General features: G+C 50.7%; 3 protein-coding genes across 3 annotated transcripts in view; 1 reads left to right on the forward strand and 2 right to left on the reverse strand.

Moving 5' to 3' along the window:
- Positions 1-3,208: 3,208 nt before the first annotated feature.
- LOC135820197 (uncharacterized protein K02A2.6-like) lies at positions 3,209-4,528 on the reverse strand. The gene is made up of 2 exons (XM_065333508.1): positions 3,746-4,528; positions 3,209-3,217 (listed from the first exon to the last, which is right to left on the reverse strand). The coding sequence occupies exons 1-2, from the start codon at positions 4,526-4,528 to the stop codon at positions 3,209-3,211; spliced, it is 792 nt and encodes a 263-aa protein (XP_065189580.1).
- On the reverse strand, positions 4,378-7,670 carry LOC135820198 (uncharacterized). Its single transcript, XM_065333509.1, has 2 exons — positions 7,176-7,670; positions 4,378-6,950 (listed from the first exon to the last, which is right to left on the reverse strand). The coding sequence occupies exons 1-2, from the start codon at positions 7,668-7,670 to the stop codon at positions 4,761-4,763; spliced, it is 2,685 nt and encodes an 894-aa protein (XP_065189581.1). The 3' UTR covers positions 4,378-4,760.
- Positions 7,671-10,837: 3,167 nt separating this feature from the next.
- LOC135819871 (uncharacterized) overlaps positions 10,838-23,866 on the forward strand; it is a gene marked incomplete at its 3' end in the record, with an annotated part of 16,540 nt that continues 3,511 nt past the window's right edge. Inside the window, 4 exon segments of the mRNA XM_065333166.1 lie at positions 10,838-12,955; positions 13,509-13,584; positions 13,827-14,138; positions 20,570-23,136. Of these exon segments, the coding sequence (XP_065189238.1) occupies positions 10,853-12,955; positions 13,509-13,584; positions 13,827-14,138; positions 20,570-23,136 (5,058 nt within the window).

Below are 23,866 nucleotides of genomic sequence, written 5' to 3' on the forward strand. Positions count from 1 at the left end.
CGTCAGGTATTGAGCCAGAGGTAGGTGTCGTTGTAGAAAGAATATAATTATGTTGTAGCTGACATACCTGTAGTGTCTCTTGACCGTGCTGGTCGCCATTGTAACGTGGTAGTTCTTAGAAAATTTTAGTTCTGGATCCAGTGACCGCCGCCAGCGCTGTTTCCGTCAAGTTTGCAGTGAATGCGTCCGCGAGGAATCTATCGTCTGGTTGTCTCTACCCGTGACTCCAACCGCCTATCGCAACGGGTAGCCGCCTGGAGTCTTGGGTAATAGCTAGGCATCAAGTCTGAACCAAATTCCATGCTCCGTGCAATGAAAGTTGACGGGAAAGAGGAAAATACTCGCACCGACTCAGCGAGGTGGAAGTGCGTGAGAACCGGTTTCTTCCTCGCCGATCGGCTAAAAATCGGATGCGCATTTTCAACGACGCTGGTTCGATTTTTTTCAAATGGCAACCCATACTTCTGGAAGCGTATTTCGATGGGTATGGACATCTTCCAGGGCCCAGTGGCCGTCTACCACGGCTAAACATTTCCAATATTCGAAAATAGAGGCACAAACTGGGTGAGGTCTGCCTGTCGACGGAAGTCGACAACAGCACTGGGGACTGCATGTTTACTCGTCGACGCAAGTCGACAATGGCACTCGGAGTGCATGAATGCGCTGTCGACTGCAGTCGACAGCGGCAGTGAAAGGGTTAAAGTAGGAAGGGAGCGTCTCAGCTTCCTCGGACCACGACCATTCGACTCAGCACCCCGAAGACTACAACTGGTGAAATTTTGATTTTAGCCTTAACTTCCCCTTTAACTTCTTAGCTAACGGTCGGTTTAACGGTTATAACCTATAAGTTTCGGCAATCCTGCGGACTCTTTTTTAACCGTATATTTGACTATACTCATTCAAAAAAGTACCCTATTCAGTACAACGCACACATGTACATTCTCTTGCATGCTCATTCATACATACATGTACTCTCACACCAAGAGGCCAGAGATGACCGAGTTGACAGCCCAGAAATTGCGTACGCGTGCGACAGCCTGCGAAAGAGCATACTTTGCAACGACCTGATACTTGAAAAATTGACTGAAAAGATACTGCGTAACCGTTATCTTTATCGGTTAACCGTTAATTCTTCGTAACCGTTCTGCAACCGGTTAATCGGACTAACCGTTTGAGCCCTAGTTATTACCTCTTTGTACTCCACCCGTTTAGTGCACCACGGGACAATACAGTAACATAGCCAGTGGCTGGCAATGGCAAAGTAATCAGAAAACAGGCCAATGCAAAGTGAGGGATAGCGCCTGCTTTGTACGGACTCACTCCGTACCAACATGGAAGTTTTCTTGGTTATTAGGGGTGAAAGTTGGCACTGAGATCCCGAGTTCGAGTACTCTGATTTTCTCCGATCGAATAATCGAGTATTCGAGTATTCTTCATCTCCTAAAAATTCCACACCAAGGGCCTTAAAATCACATGATACAACCCTGATTGAACCGAGTAGCGGTCATTTTTCTCGGGTATATTGGTTGGTGGGTCATTTGGGCTCTCTCTACTCGTGAACAAATGTTCACCACACAGTCTGCACATCAATATCTGCCGACTGCTGCTCTGAAACTGCAGATTTCTGTTGTAAATGCATGTACCATGTATGAACGAGTACTCTGTTTTATTCCGAGTACGATTATGTTTGAAAAATCCGAGCGAGTACTCGAGTATTCGGTATAATTGTTTCACCCTTATTGGTTATACACAAAGGCACATACTTTCTAACACTATTATGGCTGCTAGAAAGCGCAACTTTTGTCGTCAAGTTTTATTCAAATTCCTATCATTCACTCCTGACGATAGTGCTCTTCCGCTGCTCCCTAACTCTCACATACAGAACAACAGTTTTTGAAGTTGTAAAGAAGAGGAGAGTTATGAAAGAATGCGTTGCAAGAACGACAATACATGTAGAACAAAACTCCATGCGCAATCGATGCCCAGCGGCGCATGCAGAGGCGAAACCTGCGAGCATAGCAAAGACAGAAAGATATCTCTGATGACACAGTGGTCAAGATGACAGCACTTTGGCTTTAGTTAAATAATCTTCCAATGAATATTGATTTTCTGCTTGTCTGTGGTGTTGCCTTTTCAACCGTTTTGTTTACTTCTGTTTGACCATCTCATTCTTCTCATCTTGGCGGGTCTGTTTGTTTCATATCGTCAATATGGATGACCTTGACGACAACTGCAGCTGGTAAGTTTATAATCAAAAAGTCTTTATTCAGAAGGTGGTGGACATCACGCAACTGCATTGTAAATAAAAGGAGGTTTGTCAACTGACAACCGCTCTATTTAGTTGGTATTCACTCTTCGCACATGCACTGGATGAAAAATTCTTCTATTGGTGATGTCGAAAAAATTGTTCAAACTTAGAAGTTGCGACTTCGGTGGTAATAGTCATGAAGTTGATTGCTCCAACGAGGAACACACACTTCTTGCCGAACTTGACACTTGACTGACTCACGACTGCCATCCGGAGCACACGAGGAGCACGCGCACCTTCTAAGTTCGGCAAGAAGCGTGTGTTCCACTTTGGAGCAATCAACTTCATGAACAATTATTAGCGTAGTCAAGTGGTGTGCTTCACTGTCCGAACAGTGCTCAAAATAGGACACTGCAAAATGAGAGATATCTTTGGCATGCGCCTGCTTTGTGCGTTCGCACTCTGGGCCACCATAATTGTCTTGGTTACGCACAAAGACACATGCTTTCTAACACTGTTATCATTTATGGCTGTGGAAACGGGCAACTTTTTTAGTCAGAGTTTTATTCGAATTCCTATCATTCACTCCTGACAATAGTGCTCTTTCGCTGCTCCCAAACTCTCATATACAGAACAACAGTTTTTGAAGTAATAAAGAAGGAGAGTTATGAAAGAATGTGTTGCAAGTGTTTTGGGTGTATCGGACAGCAAACATCCAGGTCTGACAACAACAGAACTACACACACCGAAAAGGCTTCTACTTCATTTCGTGCCAACAAACTCCTAACCAACGAAAACCAGAACAAGCATGATCAGTTCCTCGCATGCGTACCTGAGGGGCCCGCATGCTCGGAGTGTAAAGACCACATGGCGGGCGTGAACACGTGTCGCAACGGCACGTGCATGCATGCAAGTAAAGTGCGTAAAAGAGTTCATACTACATCTCCCCCCTCCGGGGAACTAGAGGAACTAAAGATGGGAAAGTGAAAAACATGCGGAACGGTAGAAACAATACTGAGTAAGACGGCGGGCCAATACACATGAGAGAACAAGGACTCTTGCAATGCGTTAAGATTGAGCGACCCGGAAATAGGAGGTTGAGAGTAGCGTCCTAATCCAGGATCGCCCAACCAGAGCGTGAGGAGTCAAAGCCTACTATTCAGCCGCGTAAAGGTACTACTTCGAAGTAGCAATAGGAATAGAGAGAAAGCGAGAGAAAGACAGACACATATCGACACGCACACACAAACGCACGTGCATACGTGCTCGAACACACAGTGAGAGAGTGACAGGAAGAGAGAGAGAGAGAGAGAGAGTCAGATAGCGATCAGGTGATGCCGGGTTCGTCGTACTTGTCCGGATGACAACTGGATTATGTAGGATCGGGGTTCAGCTGATCTTGCTACCACTGTACCCCTCTCTCGGCGACCTGGAGTCGAGACATCGATCACGGCCGCGCCTGGGGGGGGGGGGGGGGAGAGCGGGCAGGATAGTCACTCTGTGCCGCAGGTCGTACTGAGCTCCGGACTTCTGGCGTTGCGCTGTGTCGGCTGCACGGAAGGCATCCGTGTCCACTGAGCTGGGCTGGAGCTGGGCTGACTGTGATGGAACCGGCGTTGCGAGGCGGCGACCCATGAGTAGCTCCGCCGGGCTGTACGGCGCGAAACTGAGGGGTGTCGACCGATATGCCAGCAAGGCATCATATAAGTCAGCTGCTGAGGCGGACTTCTTCAGGAACGCCTTCACGGTGCGGACGGCACGCTCAACCTCGCCGTTTGACTGTGCGTAGTGAGGGCTACTAGTGATGTGATGGAAGCCGGCCCTGGTTGCAAACCGGGCAAACTCAGCGGACGAGAACTGGGGACCGTTGTCCGATCGAAGGACAGCTGGAATGCCATGTCGGGCGAAGATTGAGTGGAGATGGTCGATGATCCGTGCTGATGTCGTGGAAGTGAGGGACGCAATTTCTGGATAGCGGGAATAATAGTCCACCACCACCAGGTACTGAGCGCGGTAGAGCTGGCAGAGGTCCGCGCCAATGGTGTGCCACGCGCGAGGCGGTGTGGGGTGAGCGAGCAGTGGCTCGACCGGCGGCGGGCGGAAGGCCTTGCAAGTGCTACAATCTTGCACGAGAGCCTTAATGCGTGCGGTGATGCCAGGAAACCAGACTGACACTGTGGCGTGTTGGGTTGTACGGGTGACGCCCTGGTGACCGGCGTGAAGACGCTGAAGAGTATCGGCCACCAAGCACTGGGGAATATAGATCCGGGAGCCTTTCATAATCAGGCCATCGAGCAGGACGAGGTCAGAGCGGACAGGCCAGAACTCACGGAGGGGCTGCGGTACATCGCGGATAGCGGCGGGCCAGCCGTCGAGGATGAGGGTTCGCAGTTGCTGACATGTAGCGTCCTGTTGCTGGGCGTCTCTAACCTGCTGCGTCGGGACGGTCTGATCGGCTAGATTCTCGACTGCGATAGTAGCGAACACGTCGCACTCAGCCTGAATGGTGATGTCATCCCGACTCGGGGAGTCGTCTTGAGGGGCGCGTGAGATCGTCGGCGCTGGTGAGGTAGCTCCCTGGAACGTGAATGATCTGGTAGTGATATCGTGCCAGGCGGAGTCGGAAGCGCAGGACTCTCGCTGGGAGATCGTGTAGGCGCTTCGTGCTGAGAAGAGGTACGAGAGGCTTATGATCCGTCTCGATGAGGAAGCACGCCATGCCAAGCAGGTAAGTGTCAAAGCGGGAAACAGCCCAAGTGATCGCGAGAGCTTCCTTTTCGATTTGGGCATAGTTGCGCTCGGCCGATGTGAGAGACCGGGATGCGCAAGCGACGGGACGCCACTCAACATCTGAGGACCGGCGCTGGTAGAGCACGGCACCGAGGCCATAGGACGAGGCGTCGGCAGATAGTTTGGTGTCGTAGTTGGGGTCGTAGCGCTGCAGACAGGCTGGCTTGGAGAGCTCTGCCTTGATGTTGTCGAAGGCTGCCTGCTGTGGTTGATCCCAAGTCCATGCGCGACCTTTGGACAACAGCTCTCGCAGTGGCTGGCTGAGGGCGGCGAGATTGGGAGAGAACTTTCCCAGTTGGTTCGCCAGACCCATGAACCTGCGGATGTCTGAGACGGTTTGAGGCTGACGGAAGCGCTGGATAGCAGAGGTCTTGCTGTCACCTGGTTGAATGCCGGCAGCAGTGAGCCGCACTCCCAAGAAGGACAGGTCAGAGGCGGCGAACTCACACTTCGACGGATTGAGGGTGAGCCCTGCATCCACCAGGCGTCGGAGCACCGCGTAGAGACGACTATCATGCTCGGCACGAGTGCGGCCATGGACGAGGATGTCGTCCATTTGGCAGACCACACCCTCCAGGCCAGCCAGGATCTTCGACATGCGCTGCTGGAATATCTCAGGCGCAGAGGAAATGCCGAACGGCAACTTCGTGTAACAAAACCGACCAGCGGGGGTGATGAAGGTGGTTAGAAGCTGGGAGGGAATGTCCAGCGGGATCTGCCAAAACCCGCTGTTGGCATCGAGCTTCGTGAACACCGTTGAGTCGCCGATTTGGCCAAGAGTTTCGTCTACTGTTGGCAGCTGATGGTGTGACCGTCGGACGGCTTCGTTCAGAGGTTTCAGATCAGCACAGATGCGTACCGTGCCGTTGGACATAGGTGCGGCCACGATTGCAGCACACCAGTCAGTGGGCTCCACGACAGGGCGGATTACACCAAGCTGTTCCATGCGCTGAAGCTCGGTAGCCACTTTAGAGCGGAGCGGCAGTGCGATGTTTCGCGCAGCGTAGAGACACGATGGCTTGGCATCAGGTGAGAGCTCGATGTTGTACGGCTCGTTGAGTGACCCAAGACCAGAGAAGAGTGACGGAAATTCCTGCCGTATGTCTTGTGGGATAGCGTCGCCAGGTGTCGTCAGAGGCAGAGGTTCTGACCCGGCGGGAGCTGAGGAGTAGCTACCCGGCGCATCGTCCGTGGATTGACTGGGCTCCGGAGCGGTCGAAAGTGGTGTAGCGGACGCGGTGTCGCTGGAGAACAAACGTTTGATTAGACCAAGAGCGACGCAGTCAGGGCTCCCTAGGAGACATACGCGCAGGCCTATGGCAACGTACACGGTGCAAGTGTGTGAAGAACCAGAGGTGGAAAAGACGAGCCGCGCGGAGAAGAGGCCCAATGTCTCGAGGTTGGTGTTGGCTGCACTGATGAGAACGTGCCGGCAAGGCTGGAGCTGCGGGGATGTGCTAAGGGAGTTGTAGACCTCCTCGGAGATGACGGACACATCGGCACCGGTGTCGACTTTGAATGGAACGGTGGTGCCATTGATGGTGAGCTGAACCTGCCAGCTGGGAGGGTGCGCGGATACGGCACCAATGTAGATGGGGACCAGATCAATAGATTCCTCAGACACGGAGCTGGGAGAAGCGACGGCATCGGTGCCCGGCGAAGACTCGGCCGATAGCGCACGGGCATGGCGGGATGAGCGGCAGACAGCGCCGTAGTGCCCGCGCTTGTTGCACGTTTTTTCGCGTGCCGGGCAGGCTGAGCGTGCGTGGGATTTGCCTCCGCAGTATCCACAGGCGTTAGAGGTGGAACCACGTTCGGAGGACGTAGGTTTGCCAGACGACCCACGATGCTGGACGGTGTGTACTGTTACTGGAGCACCTCCTAGCGGTGGAGCAGTCCGGCTCAGGTCTGACTGCGCGCGCGCGCAAACGCGTCAGCCAGCTTGGCCGTGTCAGTAGCACTCACTCGTGGTTGCTCCTGTACATGCCGGCGCACTTCCGCAGGCAGGGTGGAGAGCAGCTGCTCGCGCACTATCTGGTCAGTCACGAACGGAACCTCGATTGTGCCCCTGGACGCAACTGCGTGAGTGATCCATTTTTCGAACAAATCCCTCTGCCGGTGGTGGAGTTCCATGTACGTCTCGCCAGAACTTCAGGCGATACTCCTCCGCGTCCAATCGGAAACGTGCGAGTACTGCAGTTCTGATGAGAACGAAATCCTTCGAGTCACCCGCGGGCAGATTGTTGTAAGCACTGCGAGCTTTGCCCTTGAGGTGGGGTACGATCGCCAAGGCTCGCCGATCGGGAGGCACGCCGTAACCAATGAGCAGGCGTTCGGCGGTAAGGAACCAAGCCTCCGCATCGTCGGTGTCCTCCAAAGGCTGTAATTTGGGAAAATTCCCGGGAGAAACCGAAGCCGGAGCGGGAGGCTGACTCGGCTGAGACAGATGCTGAAGTAGAGCAGTCGAAACGGTGGTCTGCTGCTGGAGGTGTTGCTGCTGCTGTTGCTGTTGCTGTATCAGAGCCTGCAGGAGCTGAGGCAGCTGCGAGAACGCGGAGATATCTACGGCCGGACTGGCGGAGGCAGTTGCGGCGGAGGTAGAAGCTTGAGACTCCGAGTTGTCAGAACTCATGGTACCTGGACGAGGTGGATTTACTTTCGTGACGTGAGGCTTGGATTTTTTCGGACTCATCCGCGGAAAACGGAGACAGAAAACCGAAAGCTAGCACCGCGAGAACACCGCTGCCACCATGTTTTGGGTGTATCGCACAGCAAACATCCAGGTCCGACAACAACAGAACTACACACACCGAAAAGGCTTCTACTTCATTTCGTGCCAACAAACTCCTAACCAACGAAAACCAGAACAAGCATGATCAGTTCCTCGCATGCGTACCTAAGGGACCCGCATGCTCGGAGTGTAAAGACCACATGGCGGGCGTGAACACGTGTCGCAACGGCACGTGCATGCATACAAGTAAAGTGCGTAAAAGAGTTCATACTACAGCAAGAACAACAAGGCATGTAGAACAAAAGAGCATGAGCAATCGATGTGCAGCGGCGCATGTATATTGGAATGTACATTGAAACTCACTATTAAAATACGTACCTGGAAAATACGGTTAATATTCTGATTCTGTTTTAGCTGCACCTTACTGTGGTGACTGATTCATGATGAATGCCACAAGAAAATGTTTGATTCACAACTCGGCTGTTGCACCGTGACTGCTGACGAGCGCTTTTACATTTGTCATTTCAATACAGGTGGAATCCTGATAATTCGAATATGGCTTAATTCAAACATACCGCTTAATTAGAAGTTTTTCCAGGACCGATTTCTATCAACACGAGTCCCACATAAAAAATTCTGATAATTTGAACCTCGAACTGGATATGTCCGGTTAAAGGGGAAGTTAAGGCAAAAATTAAAATTTCACCAGTTGTAGTCTTCGGGGTGCTGAGTCGAATGGTCGTGGTCCGAGGAAGCTGAGACGCTCCCTTCCTACTTTAATCCCAATCGAACTCGCGCACTCCCACCGAAACTGGGTGACTGCGCCCTACTACAGTCGTCGCCAAAAAAATCCGGCCAATGCCAAGTATACGCGTACATAGGTATGGTAGGTAGATCTACGCGGTACCGGTACTTCATCGCGGGTTCATGCACTGGGGAGTGGCACATGCACTAGACTCTAGTCTAGCCTCAACTAGGCCACTGCCACTGCCACTGGACAGCACTGAACAGTCTGCGCCACACTCTGCCTGCTGCAGTCGGGTTGAGCACTGCGCCGAGCCTGAGTCTGTCTGATCGCTGAGTGAGTGTAGAATTAGAAGGCGACGGTTTCAAATAGGACATACCGGTAGGTTGCAAACCGGAACGGACTCCATATTCACTTTCTCTCTTAGTATTTTGATTAGAAAACATATGTCACAGTGAGACTACGATGTGCTATAACTAATACTCCGAGCCAAAATTTCATGGCTCTGCGATGACCAGAAGCGCCACACCAAGCAGGTGAGTTTTTGACGTGTTGATTTTTACGACTTTCGAAAAATCAACTTCTTGTCGCGGGTAAACAGCGGCTCGCCTCTCGCCAATAAAGCACCGCATACCAATCGAAACTAATGGAGAAGCACACACAAGGCTTATTATTATTCTGTACTGGCCGTCGTGGAGCGATAGCAATTACCTAATTTCAGACTAAGAGTGAATTTGATGTGCACTCTAAACCCTTTCCGATTTGGAGCCACCTCTGATTTGAAGCGAAAAACTGGGCAACTTGGAGGCAATGGGTCAACACAAAGGAGTGGCTCAGTTCGATTGACTCTGGCCTCAGATCAAACTTCAACATGCCAGTTTCCTTCCACAAACATATTTCGAGTGAACAATCAACGCTGATGATAGGTTTGCATGGTTTGGGCCTATACAAATTTGGCTGACCTGTCAAGCCGTTCCGGTATCCACTGCACGTATCGAACCGTCGCCTCTACAATCATGGTGTATGCAGGCCTAGCCTGTCAGCATGTGAACAGTGAAGACATAACTGCAGTACATGCAGACCCGGTCTACCAGGCAGTACCACTATGAAGTATGCGGCCCAGTACAGCTACCGCCTAGTACCGGTAGCTAGCATTGCATTTGGCCGGATTTTTTTGGCGACGACTGTAGATGGGGATTTGTATGCAAAATGTCACTAAAAGCGCCATTTCGTTCTTATAAAAGCACGGATGACCGCGATTGGCCCATATGTTGTAGTCTTTTGGACCCTGAGTCGACTGGTTTTGGTCCGAAAAGGCTGCGATGCAGCGTTCCTCCTTTATTCCCAATCGAACATGGTTGAAGAAGCGGTCACGTGCTCCTGGGTGCCCAAATCACCTGGTCACCACGCCAGCAGGCGACAACTTTCACACCAAGGTTCAACTCGAGTTCAACTCGAGTGACAGGACTGCACCCAAAAAAGGTCAAACAGGCTAGTAAGTTGTACCCTGCAGGCACGGTGACCAGGTGACTGGTGTACGCAGGAGCACGTGACCGCTTCTTCAACCATGTTCGATTGGGAATAAAGGAGGAACGCTGCATCGCAGCCTTTTCGGACCAAAACCAATCGACTCAGTGTCCAAAAGAGTACAACATATGGGCCAATCGCGGTCATCCATGCTTTTATAAGAGCGAAATGGCGCTTTTAGTGACATTTTGCATACAAATCCCCATCTAGTAGGGCGCAGTCACCCAGTTTCGGTGGACGTGCGCGAGTTCGATTGGGATTCAAGTAGGAAGGGAGCGTCTCAGCTTCCTCGGACCACGACCATTCGACTCAGCACCCCGAAGACTACAACTGGTGAAATTTTAATTTTTGCCTTTTAACTTCCCCTTTAATTCGAAGTCCCACAGATTCCACTTACCTAGAAAATGTGTGGGATTTGTGCTGATAATTCGAAGTTAGCAAAGTGTAATTCGAAGTTCACTGTACACTGTACTGGTCAGTTCAGTTTGCATGAGCAGGCTGTGCCGGTCGGTTCAGTATCCGCGAAATCTGTGTCTAAAAGGTCCATAGCGCAACTCTGCGTGACCATGAGAGCATTTTGACATACATTATTGTGTTGTGGGTTCATGTTTGGATAATTAGAATGTCCGGATAATTAGAAGTTTTTCCTGGCATTTTGAGGTTCGAATTATCAGGATTCCACCTGTACTACAGTTTCAAAAATACTTCTCCAATTGTAGTACATCACGGTAGTTTCTCGCTAGTCTCTCTCAAGTACCTGAGAAAGTGGATGTGCTTTTTGTTTTTGTGATGCGATGTAGAAGGAAGTCCTATGGATAAGCAGAGGAGGAAGGAAGTGTTCTTAAGCTACTTCGCCGACATTGTCTACGAGCGAATACTACTCATTGGCCCTGGTCGCGGTGGAAAAACTGGAGTGTTGAGGTCGCTGCAAGACAAGAAGTTCACGATGACCGCCAGTACACTTGGCATGGACATGGAAAAGCATGCCTTCACCCTGAATAAGAACAAAAGAGGAGTGTACCAATTGGAGCCAACAGATGCGTCACATCACCTAGCCCTGCTGTCTGCCTCAATCGTCGACCAAATTATCGGTGCTGGAGCTGACTCTCGGCAAAGTGATGCCAGCGGTACAAACGCCTTCCAGCGTCTGGCAGCTGGAGCAGCTGGTGCAGTTTGGGGCACGTTTTTCAAGCGTTTGGATGAGGCTTCTGGTTTGGGTGCGAACACACTGTTTGGTGACGTGTGGGATTTGGCAGGGCAGATGCCATTCCACGCGTTACACGACCTTATGTTTTCACCCGAACGCACCACGTACTGCGTCGTCTTCGATGCCAGCATCAAACCGGACACACCGTATGCAGATACCCTGACTGATGAAGATGGCGAGGACAATCAGCTCAACATCAACCAACCCACCTGTACGTACTTTGATGTCATCGACTCGTGGCTATGTACAGCCCGCGGAGCACTTACCGACAACTCCACAGCGCCGATTTTCCTCGTTGGCACACACCTGGATCGTATGTCGCAAGAAGATGTTCGCAAACGAAGGAAACAACTGCAACAACTGACGCTCGGCAAGAAGTATACTGACAGCCTTCATCCAATCATCTTTGTTAACAACACTCTGTCTGGGTCAAAAGTTGACCAAGGAGTTGCAGAGTTGCGTCAACAGTTGGCCTGCGTCATTCAATCCCGTCGCAGAGAGAAGTTGCCAATCTCGTGGCTGCCATTCCCAGAGCTACTGGAGGCGATTGCACAGGAGACGTCGTCATTCATCATGAGCTATGACAGGGTATGCAGCATCGCTCATGATGCATTTGGTAATGCTGACGTGGATGTGCCTCGTCTCTTGAGCTTGAACCAGTCGCTTGGCTATCTCATTGTCTTTGATGATGAGGGTAGCCACTTTCCATCGGCTACAGCTAGTATGCCACCTGTTGGAGAAGCACAAGCATCATCAGAATCCACACCACGAGCAGCACCACAACAATCACCAGTAGCGGCAGCAGCACCCACGTCACAATCTCAGCCACAAGCCATGGCAGAAGGAGTACCAGCCGCCGCTTTTGGCCATAGAAAAAAGGTTCTAGCTAGCACCCCATGGCTGATGTCAGCATCCAAGGCTGTCCTTTTGCCAGCTCCTGTGTTGTATAAGCAGGCTCACGAGTTCAAGCAGCAATACAAGCTGCTGAAGGATGGCATCCTGTGTGAGTCGTTAGCCATTCACCGATGGCAGCAGGAGAAAGCCACGGCAGGTCTGGTGCGATCTCAGGAGCAGCGCCGGAGTCTCTTTTCACTGCTAGCGTCTCATGGCGTAGTCTGTGATGCTGGCGAAGATGATCCATTTTGTACAGGGTACAAAGTCTATTATGTGCCAGCCCTTGCCCAGTGTAAGCTGTCACAAGCGCTAGAGTCCAAATCAGCGCCGCTCTACTTGGTTGGCGAAGATCCAGACAGGAGCATCACTCACGCGCATTTTGGCCGAATCACGGTGCGATGCTTGCAAAAGTACCAACCGCACTGGGCGAAGGATTTGCGTATGGGCCTCAACGTCTCTATGAGGTGCCAGGATGAGTTTCAGCTTCAGCTCTCCTATTCTTCCACAGCCATTTGCATCACAGTGGACAGCGACAAGAGCGAGAAGACAATAGATCACTGCGAGTCTGTTGTTCGCTTCATTCTCAGTGCCACCACAGAGCTGCAGCAGCTGTATGGCCAGCGCCTGCTGCGCCTCCATCCCAGCATTGCGTGTCTGTGCCGCGATGACAGGCCATGCCAGCTTCATGACCAGCAGCACTGCAGGAGCACCGGATGCCAGCACTTTGCAGAGATTGGCAATGGCGTCCGACCAATTCGCTGTGGCCTAGGGCAAGCGCATACCGACCGGCCAACGTGGGATAGATGGATCAAGGTAAACATTGTTATCGCAGTAGAAAGATGTGCGCTCACCCTGCTCATTCTTCCAATGTATAGAGAATATAAGCAAGTTTGCTGCTCTCCACACTGGAGCTCGAAGATTTCCCGCCGATCTGACTTGACACTTGACTGCCTCACGACTGACACGCAGAGCACCGACTCTATTTACGGAAATAGACTGAAGTACTCTATTTCCCCGAATGTGACTCACCTTTTTACACTAAAATTCAACTGTAAAAGAGGAGTGTGCGACTTACAATCGAGCATGACTTACTACTGAAGTCAATTATAATAATATATCAAATCAATATTGCCTAAACCTGAACATGAGGGGGGGGGGGGGGGGGGGCTTGTAATCGGGGAATACGGTACTGCTGAAGTACTGAATAGGATGGTAAACAGAAGATTTCAGCCCGTTTACCATTCATTGCTGGGGTGCGAATGAGGTGGGCCAGAGAGTGCATATGCTGGAGGTTGAATTTCATCACTTAGAAAATCAAGTACACCTTCCTGTTTTTCTTCTTTGGTGTGTTAATGGTGTTTTTCAGCCGTTCTACCCGGACTGCGATGTTGATGACTTGTGTCGCTTAGCTGTTGACGGCGCTGCTGGAATGAATGATGACGGTGAGTGAAACAAATGATTGGTCGATAACTTAGATAGGATGGAATGAAGACTATCCTAGAATTTGCTTATACAATAGGTGTGTGCATTTCGTTTGCTGTTTGCTTTGATGATTTCCACGGTTGTTGAAGTTTTGATGGTACTTTCACTGAATTTCTGCTTTGCCTATGTTCGTTTCTATAATGCACATTGTGATAACTGGATCCTCACTTTACTGTGTGTCATTATTTTCTCGGCTTGCCAGACAATCCTTGGTGTGATATTCGCTACAAGAGGCACCATCAGTGGTTTGTCGGGAGACTTCCACCACGGGAGACTCGCCTTGCGGCGGTCTCGAACGGGCTGATTATGGAGGGTTTTCAACGCTGCCTGATGGATCGCAGTGGTCGCACTGATCACAACGAAGAATTTCTCAGAGAGGTCTCTGGCGGTGGTCGTAGGACATTCAAGCTGTTCCTGGAGGTCCTTGATGACCTTGGCTACCACTTTGTGAAGGTGCGGGCGGAGCTGCAAGCGCTAGTGTCGACCTCTGCTGACAGCACTGCTGCCATGACCAGTAAGCATTTTCTACTGCAGTATAGCATGTCTTTGTGTGTGTGTGTGTGTGTGTGTGTGTGTGTGTGTGCGCGTGTGTGCGTGCGTGCGTGCGCGTGTATGTGTGTGTGTGTGTGTGTGTGTGTGAATCATGTGTGGAGTTGGGGTTGGGGGTTGGTTGTATACCAACCCGAAATTGGGTTTTCCTTTGCTCGAGATAGCATTTTCAAAACGCAGTTTTACTAAAATTTGAAAAACAAAATTTTCGTAAGGAAAACTGCCCCACACGTGATCCATCAGCTCAAACGCGGGAACTCTAGCTTCTTCTTCACCCTTTTTCTTTTTCAGTGCATTATAGATCTTATTAGGGAGGGTACCCAGGTGGGACTGTTATATCTCCGCTCTCCGCTCCTCATACAATCCCAGCTTCACATCAAAATGTATCATTGCTTGTGAAATGGGCAATTGCATATCGGAGCTTTGAGCTTTGAGCTTTGAGCTTCGATATAACAGTGTATACTTCACAGCGCACGTCAACCGGCCTCCGTGGCAACAGTTATTTATGCACCAATGGCGGCTACGAGCGTCAGTGATATAATTTTAACGCAGCAAACCAGAACACCCTGGCTGGAATATCTTTCTACTGCGGTTAGCTCAAAGTAGAGCTGATGTTAGCTCAAAGTAGAGCTGCGGTTAGCTCAAATTAGACCTGCGGTTAGCTCAAAGTAGAGCTGCAGTTAACTCAAAGTAGAGCTGCTGTTAGCTCAAAGTAGAGCTGCGGTTAGCTCAAAGTAGAGCTGCGGTTAGCTCAAAGTAGAGCTGCGATAAACTGAAAGTAGAGCTGCTGTTAGCTCAAGGTAGAGCTGCTGTTAGCTCAAAGTAGAGCTGCTGTTAGCTCAAAGTAGAGCTGCGGTTAGCTCAAAGTAGAGCTGCTGTTAGCTCAAAGTAGAGCTGCTGTTAGCTCAAAGTAGAGCTGCTGTTAGCTCAAAGTAGAGCTGCTGTTAGCTCAACGTAGAGCTGCAATGCTAAATGGATGTAATATAGCGCAAGGCAGAGCCGCAGCAAATAGCTAGATAACACCAGTTGTGAGAGTGGACCTGATTAGTGGGTGCGATAATTATAATGATGGTGTGAATAAGTTGGATAGGGATGGATGGTGGGAAAAGAAACACTGCTGAAGCACGATCCGTTGTCTGGAAGAGCACAACAGCGCAAGCAAGATTTGTTTTTCTTTTCAGCAAAACGGGCTGGTGCCATTTGTGATTACGCAGCAAAACAAAGCGCATGACGTCAGTCTTGAATGCAGTACAACGCAATGCAGTGCAGTGTGTGCGCTAGTTCGGATTGTTGCTAACAAGTACTAGCACAGCTAGTACACCATTAGCCCCATCCCTCACACAAACGAGTCAACAGAGAGGCATCTTTGGATTGAGGAGTGCTGGTTTCGAAACAACTGATTTGAAGCTCAAAGTAGAGCTGCTGTTAGCTCAGAGCAGAGCTGGTGTTAGCTCAAAGTAGAGCTGCGGTTAGCTCAAAGTAGAGCTGCGGTTAGCTCAAAGTAGAGCTGCGGCTAGCTCAAAGTAGAGCTGCGGTTAGCTCAAAGTAGAGCTGCGGTTAGCTCAAAGTAGAGCTGCGGTTAGCTCAAAGTAGAGCTGCTGTTAGCTCAAAGTAGAGCTGCGATTAGCTCAAAGTAGAGCTGCTGTTAGCTCAAAGTAGAGCTGCTGTTAGCTCAAGGTAGAGCTGCTGTTAGCTCAAAGTAGAGCTGCTGTTAGCTCAAAGTAGAGCTGCGGTTAGCTCAAAGTAGAGCTGCTGTTAGCTCAAAGTAGAGCTGCTGTTAGCTCAACGTAGAGCTGCAATGCTAAATGGATGTAATATAGCGCAAGGCAGAGCCGCAGCAAATAGCTAGATAACACCAGTTGTGAGAGTGGACCCATGAAACCAGCACTCCATTAGCTAAGCACTATTGACGCACAGCAAGGGAATGTCAGCACAGGCAAGCATTGCGCAGCTAGAGTTCAGTAGCTCATTACTCACCCGAGTCGGGGATCATGGCATCCATGACACGGCAGCAAGCCAGGACGATAGCTGGCGCTTGGCGCTTGTTGTAGGCCGGATGTAGCATGGACACGCGTCGCTCTTTCCACCGACCTGCCACTCGGAAGAAGGAGTCGGGGGCAGCAGCCATAGCAGCGGTGGTGGCTGCACCAATGTGGACTGAATGCCCGAAGTAGTTCGACTGGGATGGTACACCGGCCGCACCTATAAGAGACCATACTGTTACTGTGAATGACTGCCTGGTCAGCTGATGGCCGTTCTAGAGTACGAACAAGAGTTGCTCTGGTCCCTCGCGACGAGTGACAAATGGGTAGGTAACCATGGCACGGCCCGGGCAGTACGGCGGTACAGACGGGCCAATGTCACTAGTAACGCCTTTACCGAATGCGTCCGTCTTGGATGAAAGCAGGAAGAGTTGCAGGCGTCCGTCACCAGGGGAGCTAGTACAGCCCCGTGTGATGCCATTAGTGCATTCGGCACATAGAAGAAATCCAAAGAAGCAGTATGGCGGCTTGGTAGAGCAGCTTGTCATGGCCATTCAGGATACTACTTTTCCGGCGTGCATCCGTCAGGTGTCGTAGGATTGGCATAGTGATAGTGTTGTAATTGTATGTCTAACATTACTTCTCCATCACTGCATCAGCTCAACCGCCACCACTGGACTGCCTTTTTACACTCTTTTTATTGACGAATAGACAAGAACACGGAAAACGACTGCATCTTGACAAGACGACAGACCAAAGACTCAGTCGGTAGAGCATGAGACTCTCAATCTCAGGGTCGTGGGTTCGAGCCCCACGTTGGGCGCCAAATGTCGTCTCGGGTTTGAAACCGGGAACGAACTGCCTCTACGCTCCTCGTCATGCCACACAACAAAAGACCATTACAGATTGAGAGAGAGCTTTTTCTTAGGCTTACTTCAAGCGGCGACTGGAGAACTCATAATGAAGAACTACCACTGACAACGAACGACTGATGACTGACACTGAGACAAGACGAGACAACAGAATATATTATAGTGAAGGCGTACTCAAGATGGGCTTTACGCACCACACTCGCATACACAGATACAGTTCAGGGCACGCTGATCATAGTTCACGCATGAATGTGCGTCCAGGAACGATGACTCGGGCAGCAAAGCGAGCTTCCCCAGGAAGGACTCGAGTTGACGCTGGCTGATGCTGCGCTCGCTGATAGTAGCCATGAGTGGCGCACGGATCTCGGACAGCTTGTTCTCTGGAAGCCGAGCTTCGTGGCGCTCGCAGTCTAGGACAATACCAAGGAAGGTCAATGATGGTGATGGCCCTTCGAGCTGGGATGGAGCAAAGAGGAGTGCCGAGATACGTGAATGCCCGGAGGGGGATGGTGAGTTGTTGGTTGGCTGCAGCCAAACCAGTGGAGATATGGAGAAAGCCATCGAGGTAATGAAGCCGGTGATCTATGGCAAACTCGTGCTGTATGATCCAGTTGACTGCTGTGGCTACTGAGTCAAAGACGGCTGGGCTGGAGCGGAGGCCGAAAGGCAGAAAGCGCTCGTAGTAGTAGGAGCCTTCCCAGCGAAGTCCTGACGGCGGACTGGGATCTGCCGAAATGCACTGCGTACATCGAGCTTGGACAAATACACAGGCTGTGAGCATGACATGATGATATTGATCGCGTTGTCAATGCTCCCGTAGTGCAGAGAGAGAGAGCGGCTCCGCAGGAATGCTGCCGTTCGCGCCGGTGCCTTCCGGACTACACAGATGGTGGATCATTCGCAGCTTGCCGTTCTCTTTTGGGGACGGCACCAATACCAGAGCGGCACAGGAACTGAAATGGAGGTGACGGGAATGGGCCTGTGGTCTCGCTGCGGGCGCAGGAAGCAGCTAATTGCTCGGATATAAATGCCGAGTGAATGAAAGCCGAGGGCAAATTATTAGAGAAAACTAAAATGTCGTGTTGGCCGGCAGATCCAAGAGTAAAGCCATGGCGCAGGCCATGGAGAACATACGCAACGCATGATTGATCTGAGTGGTTACGTAACAGGCGGGCAAAGTGGTCAGCTAGCAGTGTGGTGTCTGCAGAGTGTATAGGAAAGAAGCTACGTACCGAGTCAAGCGATTCAGTAGCCATTCTGCTAGGAGCGGTGGGGTGGGCGATTGGCTCCGCGCTGTTGCTGGTTGCACCTGATGCATGGGTGGTCCTTGCCACACTGGCTGCAGGTGTGGGAGAAGCGGCACGACGATGAAGAACAACTACCTCCATTGAAGTTGCGGCAGATTTCTTGGCCGTCGCTGGTAAGGGTGCGACCACTGGAGGTAAATGCTGCAGGCTTGGGGAATTGAGATTGGAGACGAAAAGGACACAAACTGCCCCTGGATGGACCGTCTTACATTGAGCGCATTTTGGGTGTGCATGGCCTGTGAAAGCTATCTGCCATATTATGTTTCACGTCGATGGTGTCCAACCTCTTCGTGCCTGGTTACTGGGCCGCGAGCATCTCCAGCTGGCGGTCCTACTCCAGCCACGCGCTTGGGAAGAACTGGCGGTTAGCAGTCAGGATCAACTGCTGGTACGCAATCAGTTCAGCATTTCAGCAGTGCGGTGTAGGGCAGCAGCCGTGATAACAGACATGTATTTGGTCCATGCCTCGAGCCGGGTAGCTACATGTATATCGTGAACCTTGCGACGCACCTGCTTCGCGTCATCCGACTCAACGATATTTAGCTGGCTATCGTTATTCGGGCTGTGTACCAGCCGGAATGTTGGGCCGGAAGTGTGCAAGAATTTCAGGCAACAAACTTGAAAAATCTACGAACTCCCCTCGCAAGATACATTTTTGCACAGCTTTGGGCACAGCTGGTGCAGGTGGCTGATCGGGTGGGTTACAGGAGCTTGGCCTGACGTAGTGGCGGCAGCAGCCGCATTGCCTTGGCCTTGGGTGAGGAGCGGCACAATGCTCTCCGATAATTATAATGGCGGCCGACAAAGCCGACTACACCCCGTCTCGTACGAGAGCGCAGAGATCGGTTGAGCCCGCGTCGCCTGAGCTGGCGGAGGAGGCATTGGTGCCAGTCGGGCTTCTGGGCTCGCGAGCCGTGTCCGCACTGTCATGTTGCCGGTTCTCCTGGCCGGAGCAGACCTCACTACCAAGGGCTAGCTGTGCCAGCAAACGATCCTGTAAAATACTTTTACTAAGTTTTCTTTCGGATTCAAGCCGCGCTGAGAAAGTTCGCCGCGGAGGGCTTGGCAAGGCATTGCCTTGAAAGTGTCGACAGTTAGGTCAGACATACTGAAGAAAAACAGTGTCGAGGTGACACTTGGGCTGGCAGCAAAGCTACGAAAGGAAAAGAAGCACTGCTGAAGCACGATTCGTTGTCTGGAAGAGCACAACAGGGCAAGCAAGATTTGTTTTTCTTTTCAGCAAAACGGGCTGGTGCCATTTGTGATTACGCAGCAAAACAAAGCGTATGACGTCAGTCTTGAATGCAGTACAAAGCAATGCAGTGTAGTGTGTGCGCTAGTTCGGATTGTTGCTAACAAGTACTAGCACAGCTAGTACACCATATTCACTGGTTTGAGGTATACATACCTGTTCACCGTGGACTACTTCTGGCCTGATTAACTCTGGTGTGATCAATGGTCAGGCGCGTAGCACGCATCGGGCACCGTACGTGCACCCCCCTAAAAATTTCGACCAAAGTTCACCTTGCACATAATGACTATGAATGACATGGACCAGCCATCCTGCACATATGCGGCCATGCACCCCCCCCCCCCCCCCCTCCCCTAAAAGGGGACCTGCTGTGCGCCTGCTGGTTCTAGTGAAACTTATATGAGATCCACTCTGATTTGGCCACCCATACTACTTGTAGTATTAAGTATTACCTTCACTGGGGGCAGGGGCAACTACACTTGGATCCCTGGACGGATACCCTGATGCAGTCAATCCTTTTTCTACGCCTTGTCCTCACCCACTTAATGGAGTGTGGTTAGACCATAAGTGGGATCATTTCCAAGTCCATCCAGACTTTCGGGATTTCAGGGGGTGTCGGCAGTCGGGAGGTTACGAGCTCGTAATAGCCAATTGAGTTATCTTCCAAGATTCCTTTTGAATCTCTCCCCTCTCCCGGGGGGACCCACATCACCAGTTTTGGCAGTGAGCAAATATGTGTGTGTGTGTGTGTGTGTGTGTGTGTGTGTGTGTGTGTGCGTGCGCATGTGCGTGTCTGTCTGTCTGTATGTATATCTCTCTGACTGTATGTCTGTCTGTATGTCTGTCTGTCTGTCTGCCTGCCTGCCTGCCTGCCTGCCTGCCTGCCTGCCTGCCTGCCTGCCTGCCCGCCTGCCTGCCTGCTTGCCTGCCTGCCTGCCTGCCTGCCTGCCTGCATGCCTGCCTGTCTGTCTGTCTGCCTGTAGGTTCAGCTTATGCTCCAAATACTCGTGGCATGCGTGAAGTCATCGACGAGGCTACTCTTAGCAGCACAATGACACGCGTACGCCGGATCCGCATTGGCCTCATCGGCCAATTTGGTAGTGGCAAGACAAGCCTGGCTGACTCGCTAAGGGGTGAAGAATTTCGTCCAGACAAATCCAGCACTCCATTCCTTGAAGTGCATCAACATAGCCTGCGGCTGCGTGATGGCAAACTTCAAGAATGGGAATTCTCGACTGCTCATCTGGAAGGATCTCGGTTCATACGCGATGCGGAGACACGCGCAACTGATCGTAAACGATGGCAGGATGAGAATAGAAGAAAAAGAGAAGAGCGGAAGTCTGAGCTAGAAGCCAAAGCCAATGTTTCTCATGAGGGTCGTCCACCTCATAAATCTGGAAAGCAGCATCAACCAGAACATACACAGCTTGCCACTTCTAAACCAGAATTCGGGCAGGGAAAGGAAAAGAAAGGTGAAGAATCCGAGAGTGCCATCTCTAGGAGTCATGGACAAGAGATGCCAGGAGACAAATTTCTGGATGATGGATCATATGATACCGCCCAAAAGAGTGTTGCACCAGCAAAGTCAACAGTCAACAAGCCAGATGATCCTGAGCTAATCAGCGTGGGTGAACTCACTCAAGGTGTGATTAACGAAATCATTGCCAACAGAGAGCTGATGCGGAATGTGCGAGATGAAGAGGTGATCATGTCCATGTGGGACTGTGGTGGTCAGTCAATCTTCTCCAGTCTGCAGCACTTCATGTTGAGTGAGAGCTTTGTCATCTATATGCTTTGCTTCAATTCTGCCGAACCCCTCTGCTTGATCAAACCACAAACCTATACGCCTGAGGATACAGCCGTCCCTGAGGAAATCGAAGTGGCAAAAGAACTGGAGAACATCGACCACATCCGCCACTGGTTGACTGCCGTTCACTTCGCAAGCACTGCTGACAGTGTGTCAATCCAGCAAGACAATGTCTCCTATTCGCCAATCATCATGGTTGGAAACTTTGCTGACAAACTGGAAGAACAGAACCCAGATCTGGGCCGGCAGCAACTCAAAGACAAGATCTGGAACAATTTGTGCAAGCTTTGCTGCAGGTCACCAGTATTTGCAGCCATGCAGTCTAACTCCGATGGTATATCAACGTGCGATGCCAACTCCTTATTCCTGGTCAACAACCGAGAATCGAACGCATCGCCGGAAGTCCATCAAATTCACGCTAAAATCCAGGAAGCCATGTCTATTGTCCTAAAAGGGAAGGAGATGCCCAAGTCATGGGTTCGCTTTGAGTGGATTGTACAGCATCTCAACCAAGCTTACAAGGAGAAAGGATGCACTAGCCGAGAATGGATGAAGACGATGGTAGCTGAGGCATGCGGAATCCAGGAGGAATTCGAGTTTGAGAAGCTTCTACAGTTCTACCATCGCATGCGTGTCATCATCTACAAACCGACCAAGTGCCTGCCTCAGCCAGATGACCTCATCGTCTACAACGTGCAGTGGCTTATCAAGCAGATCAACCGTTTCATGTTCGGTAAGAAGTACCTGGTGCATGAAGCTGACCACACCTTTGCAAGTTCCCGGGAAGAAGAGAATGCAGCACGTCTTCACAACACTCTGTGGGAGAAAGGCACAGCAGGCATGCGTCTAGCGGACATCACTATGGCCTCCATCCCACCCAGTGTCCGCACTAAGGTGGTTGATGTGATGGTTGACTGGGATCTGCTCTACCAACTGGAAGACAACTCGTATCTCGTGCCATCAGCACTACACCAGCAGAGCCCACGGAAAATTGAAGGTGCATTGCGCAGTTTCAGCAAGGTAGATGTGGAGATGGACAGTATCAATTTCTCTACCGCTGACACCCCGTTGCTTATTGCTGTGGAACCGTTTAAAGCACTACAAGAGGATTACGAATTCCCTGCGCCAGCCACGCCGATGCCACATAGCTCCTACTTCAAGCTACTAGTGCGTCTCTTCAAGAAATGGGACATCAGAAGCATCAACACCAGCCACTGTGAGCTCACGTACAACACCGCCAGGCTAAGGCTGCCGAATAGGTACCTTGGCTTGGGTGAGTTCAAGGATGGCCACGTGGAAATCTTCATGGCTCACTACGACTCATCAGGTGCATTGCTGGTGAGCCTGAACTTCCAGCATCCTCTCCACACATTCCAGCCCGGTCATATCAGCACGGCAGACAAGAGGCTTCGCTCGATATCATCCATCTGCCAGCAAGTCTGCAAGGACATAGTTTCACGGCTGACAGAGCTTTCATTCGTCACGACATCCTCTGTGTCGCTCGACGCTGACAATCTCGTCTGTGAATGCAAACCCAGTGAATGGTCCGACCACACAACAAGATGCCGCGACCTTGGATATGCACCGTGGCGCGTGCGTTTTGCTGAGCAGTCTACTGACATTGCGGCCAGCAGTCGCGTCATGGAAGGTGCTTATCCGGACGGCAATCCTTGCATTAAATGCGGCAAAGATATCCGAGTTCCCGACAACTCGCATTGCTGGTTCAATGACAGAGAGTTCAAGGTAAGAAATTGATGGATGCCACCTTTTTTTCCTGTGTGTGGAATGAATGATTGCACCCATGATGGTTTTAATTATTCTGGTCGTTTTTATCTTTGATTTTCAAGTAAGCTGCACTTGTACTACGTGAAGTTCAGCTCAAAATGCAGATTTTGGCATCATTTTGCTCTGCACGTAGGCAGGCATAGTGGGATGGTCTACAAAAGTGTAAGATAATTGAGAAACAGAGGGTACCAGGTTTGAATCCTACTTGGAAGCAGAAGGTTTTTTCCACCTGTGCTTGGACCACCTCTGTTTTCCGTACTCGGACTTCTAATTTCCCGTTTCTTTGCAGTGCTGCGTACTCAGACTTATGATTTTCGCTTTTTTGCGATGTTTTTTTTTTTAAGTACTTCGTTTGAAGTACTTGTGTCTTTTGGTTGTCGTTCTTCTTGTTTTCGTTCTGAAAGTTATTACTATCAATGTCCTCTGTTGAGTATTGAGTAATATGTGAACCATACCAGTACTACCAATGTCCTAGCATGTACATTACATGAGCACTTGTATTGTGTGAACCATACCAGTACTACCAATGTCCTAGCGTGTACATTACATGAGTACTTGTATTATGCTTTTTGTGGCATGCACATGTACGTAGAGTCAGACCTCCCTTAACCGCACACATCCGTTTTCCACAAAATTATCCGGATAGACGAGGAAACCGGATAATTGAACGTACATATTGTACGCATGC

This window comes from Sycon ciliatum, chromosome 6, assembly GCF_964019385.1.
Source record: "Sycon ciliatum chromosome 6, ocSycCili1.1, whole genome shotgun sequence".
Taxonomy (NCBI): Eukaryota; Metazoa; Porifera; class Calcarea; order Leucosolenida; family Sycettidae; genus Sycon; species Sycon ciliatum.

Bases quoted from the DNA above. Each gene is read 5' to 3' on its own strand.
- LOC135820198 (XM_065333509.1), bottom strand. From the start codon at position 7,670: ATGAGTTCTGACAACTCGGAGTCTCAAGCTTCTACCTCCGCCGCAACT. The intron at 6,951-7,175 runs GTACATGGAACT...GCGCGCGCGCAG, and splicing joins GCCTGAAGTTCTGGCGAGAC to TCAGACCTGAGCCGGACTGC.
- LOC135820197 (XM_065333508.1), bottom strand. From the start codon at position 4,528: ATGAAAGGCTCCCGGATCTATATTCCCCAGTGCTTGGTGGCCGATACT.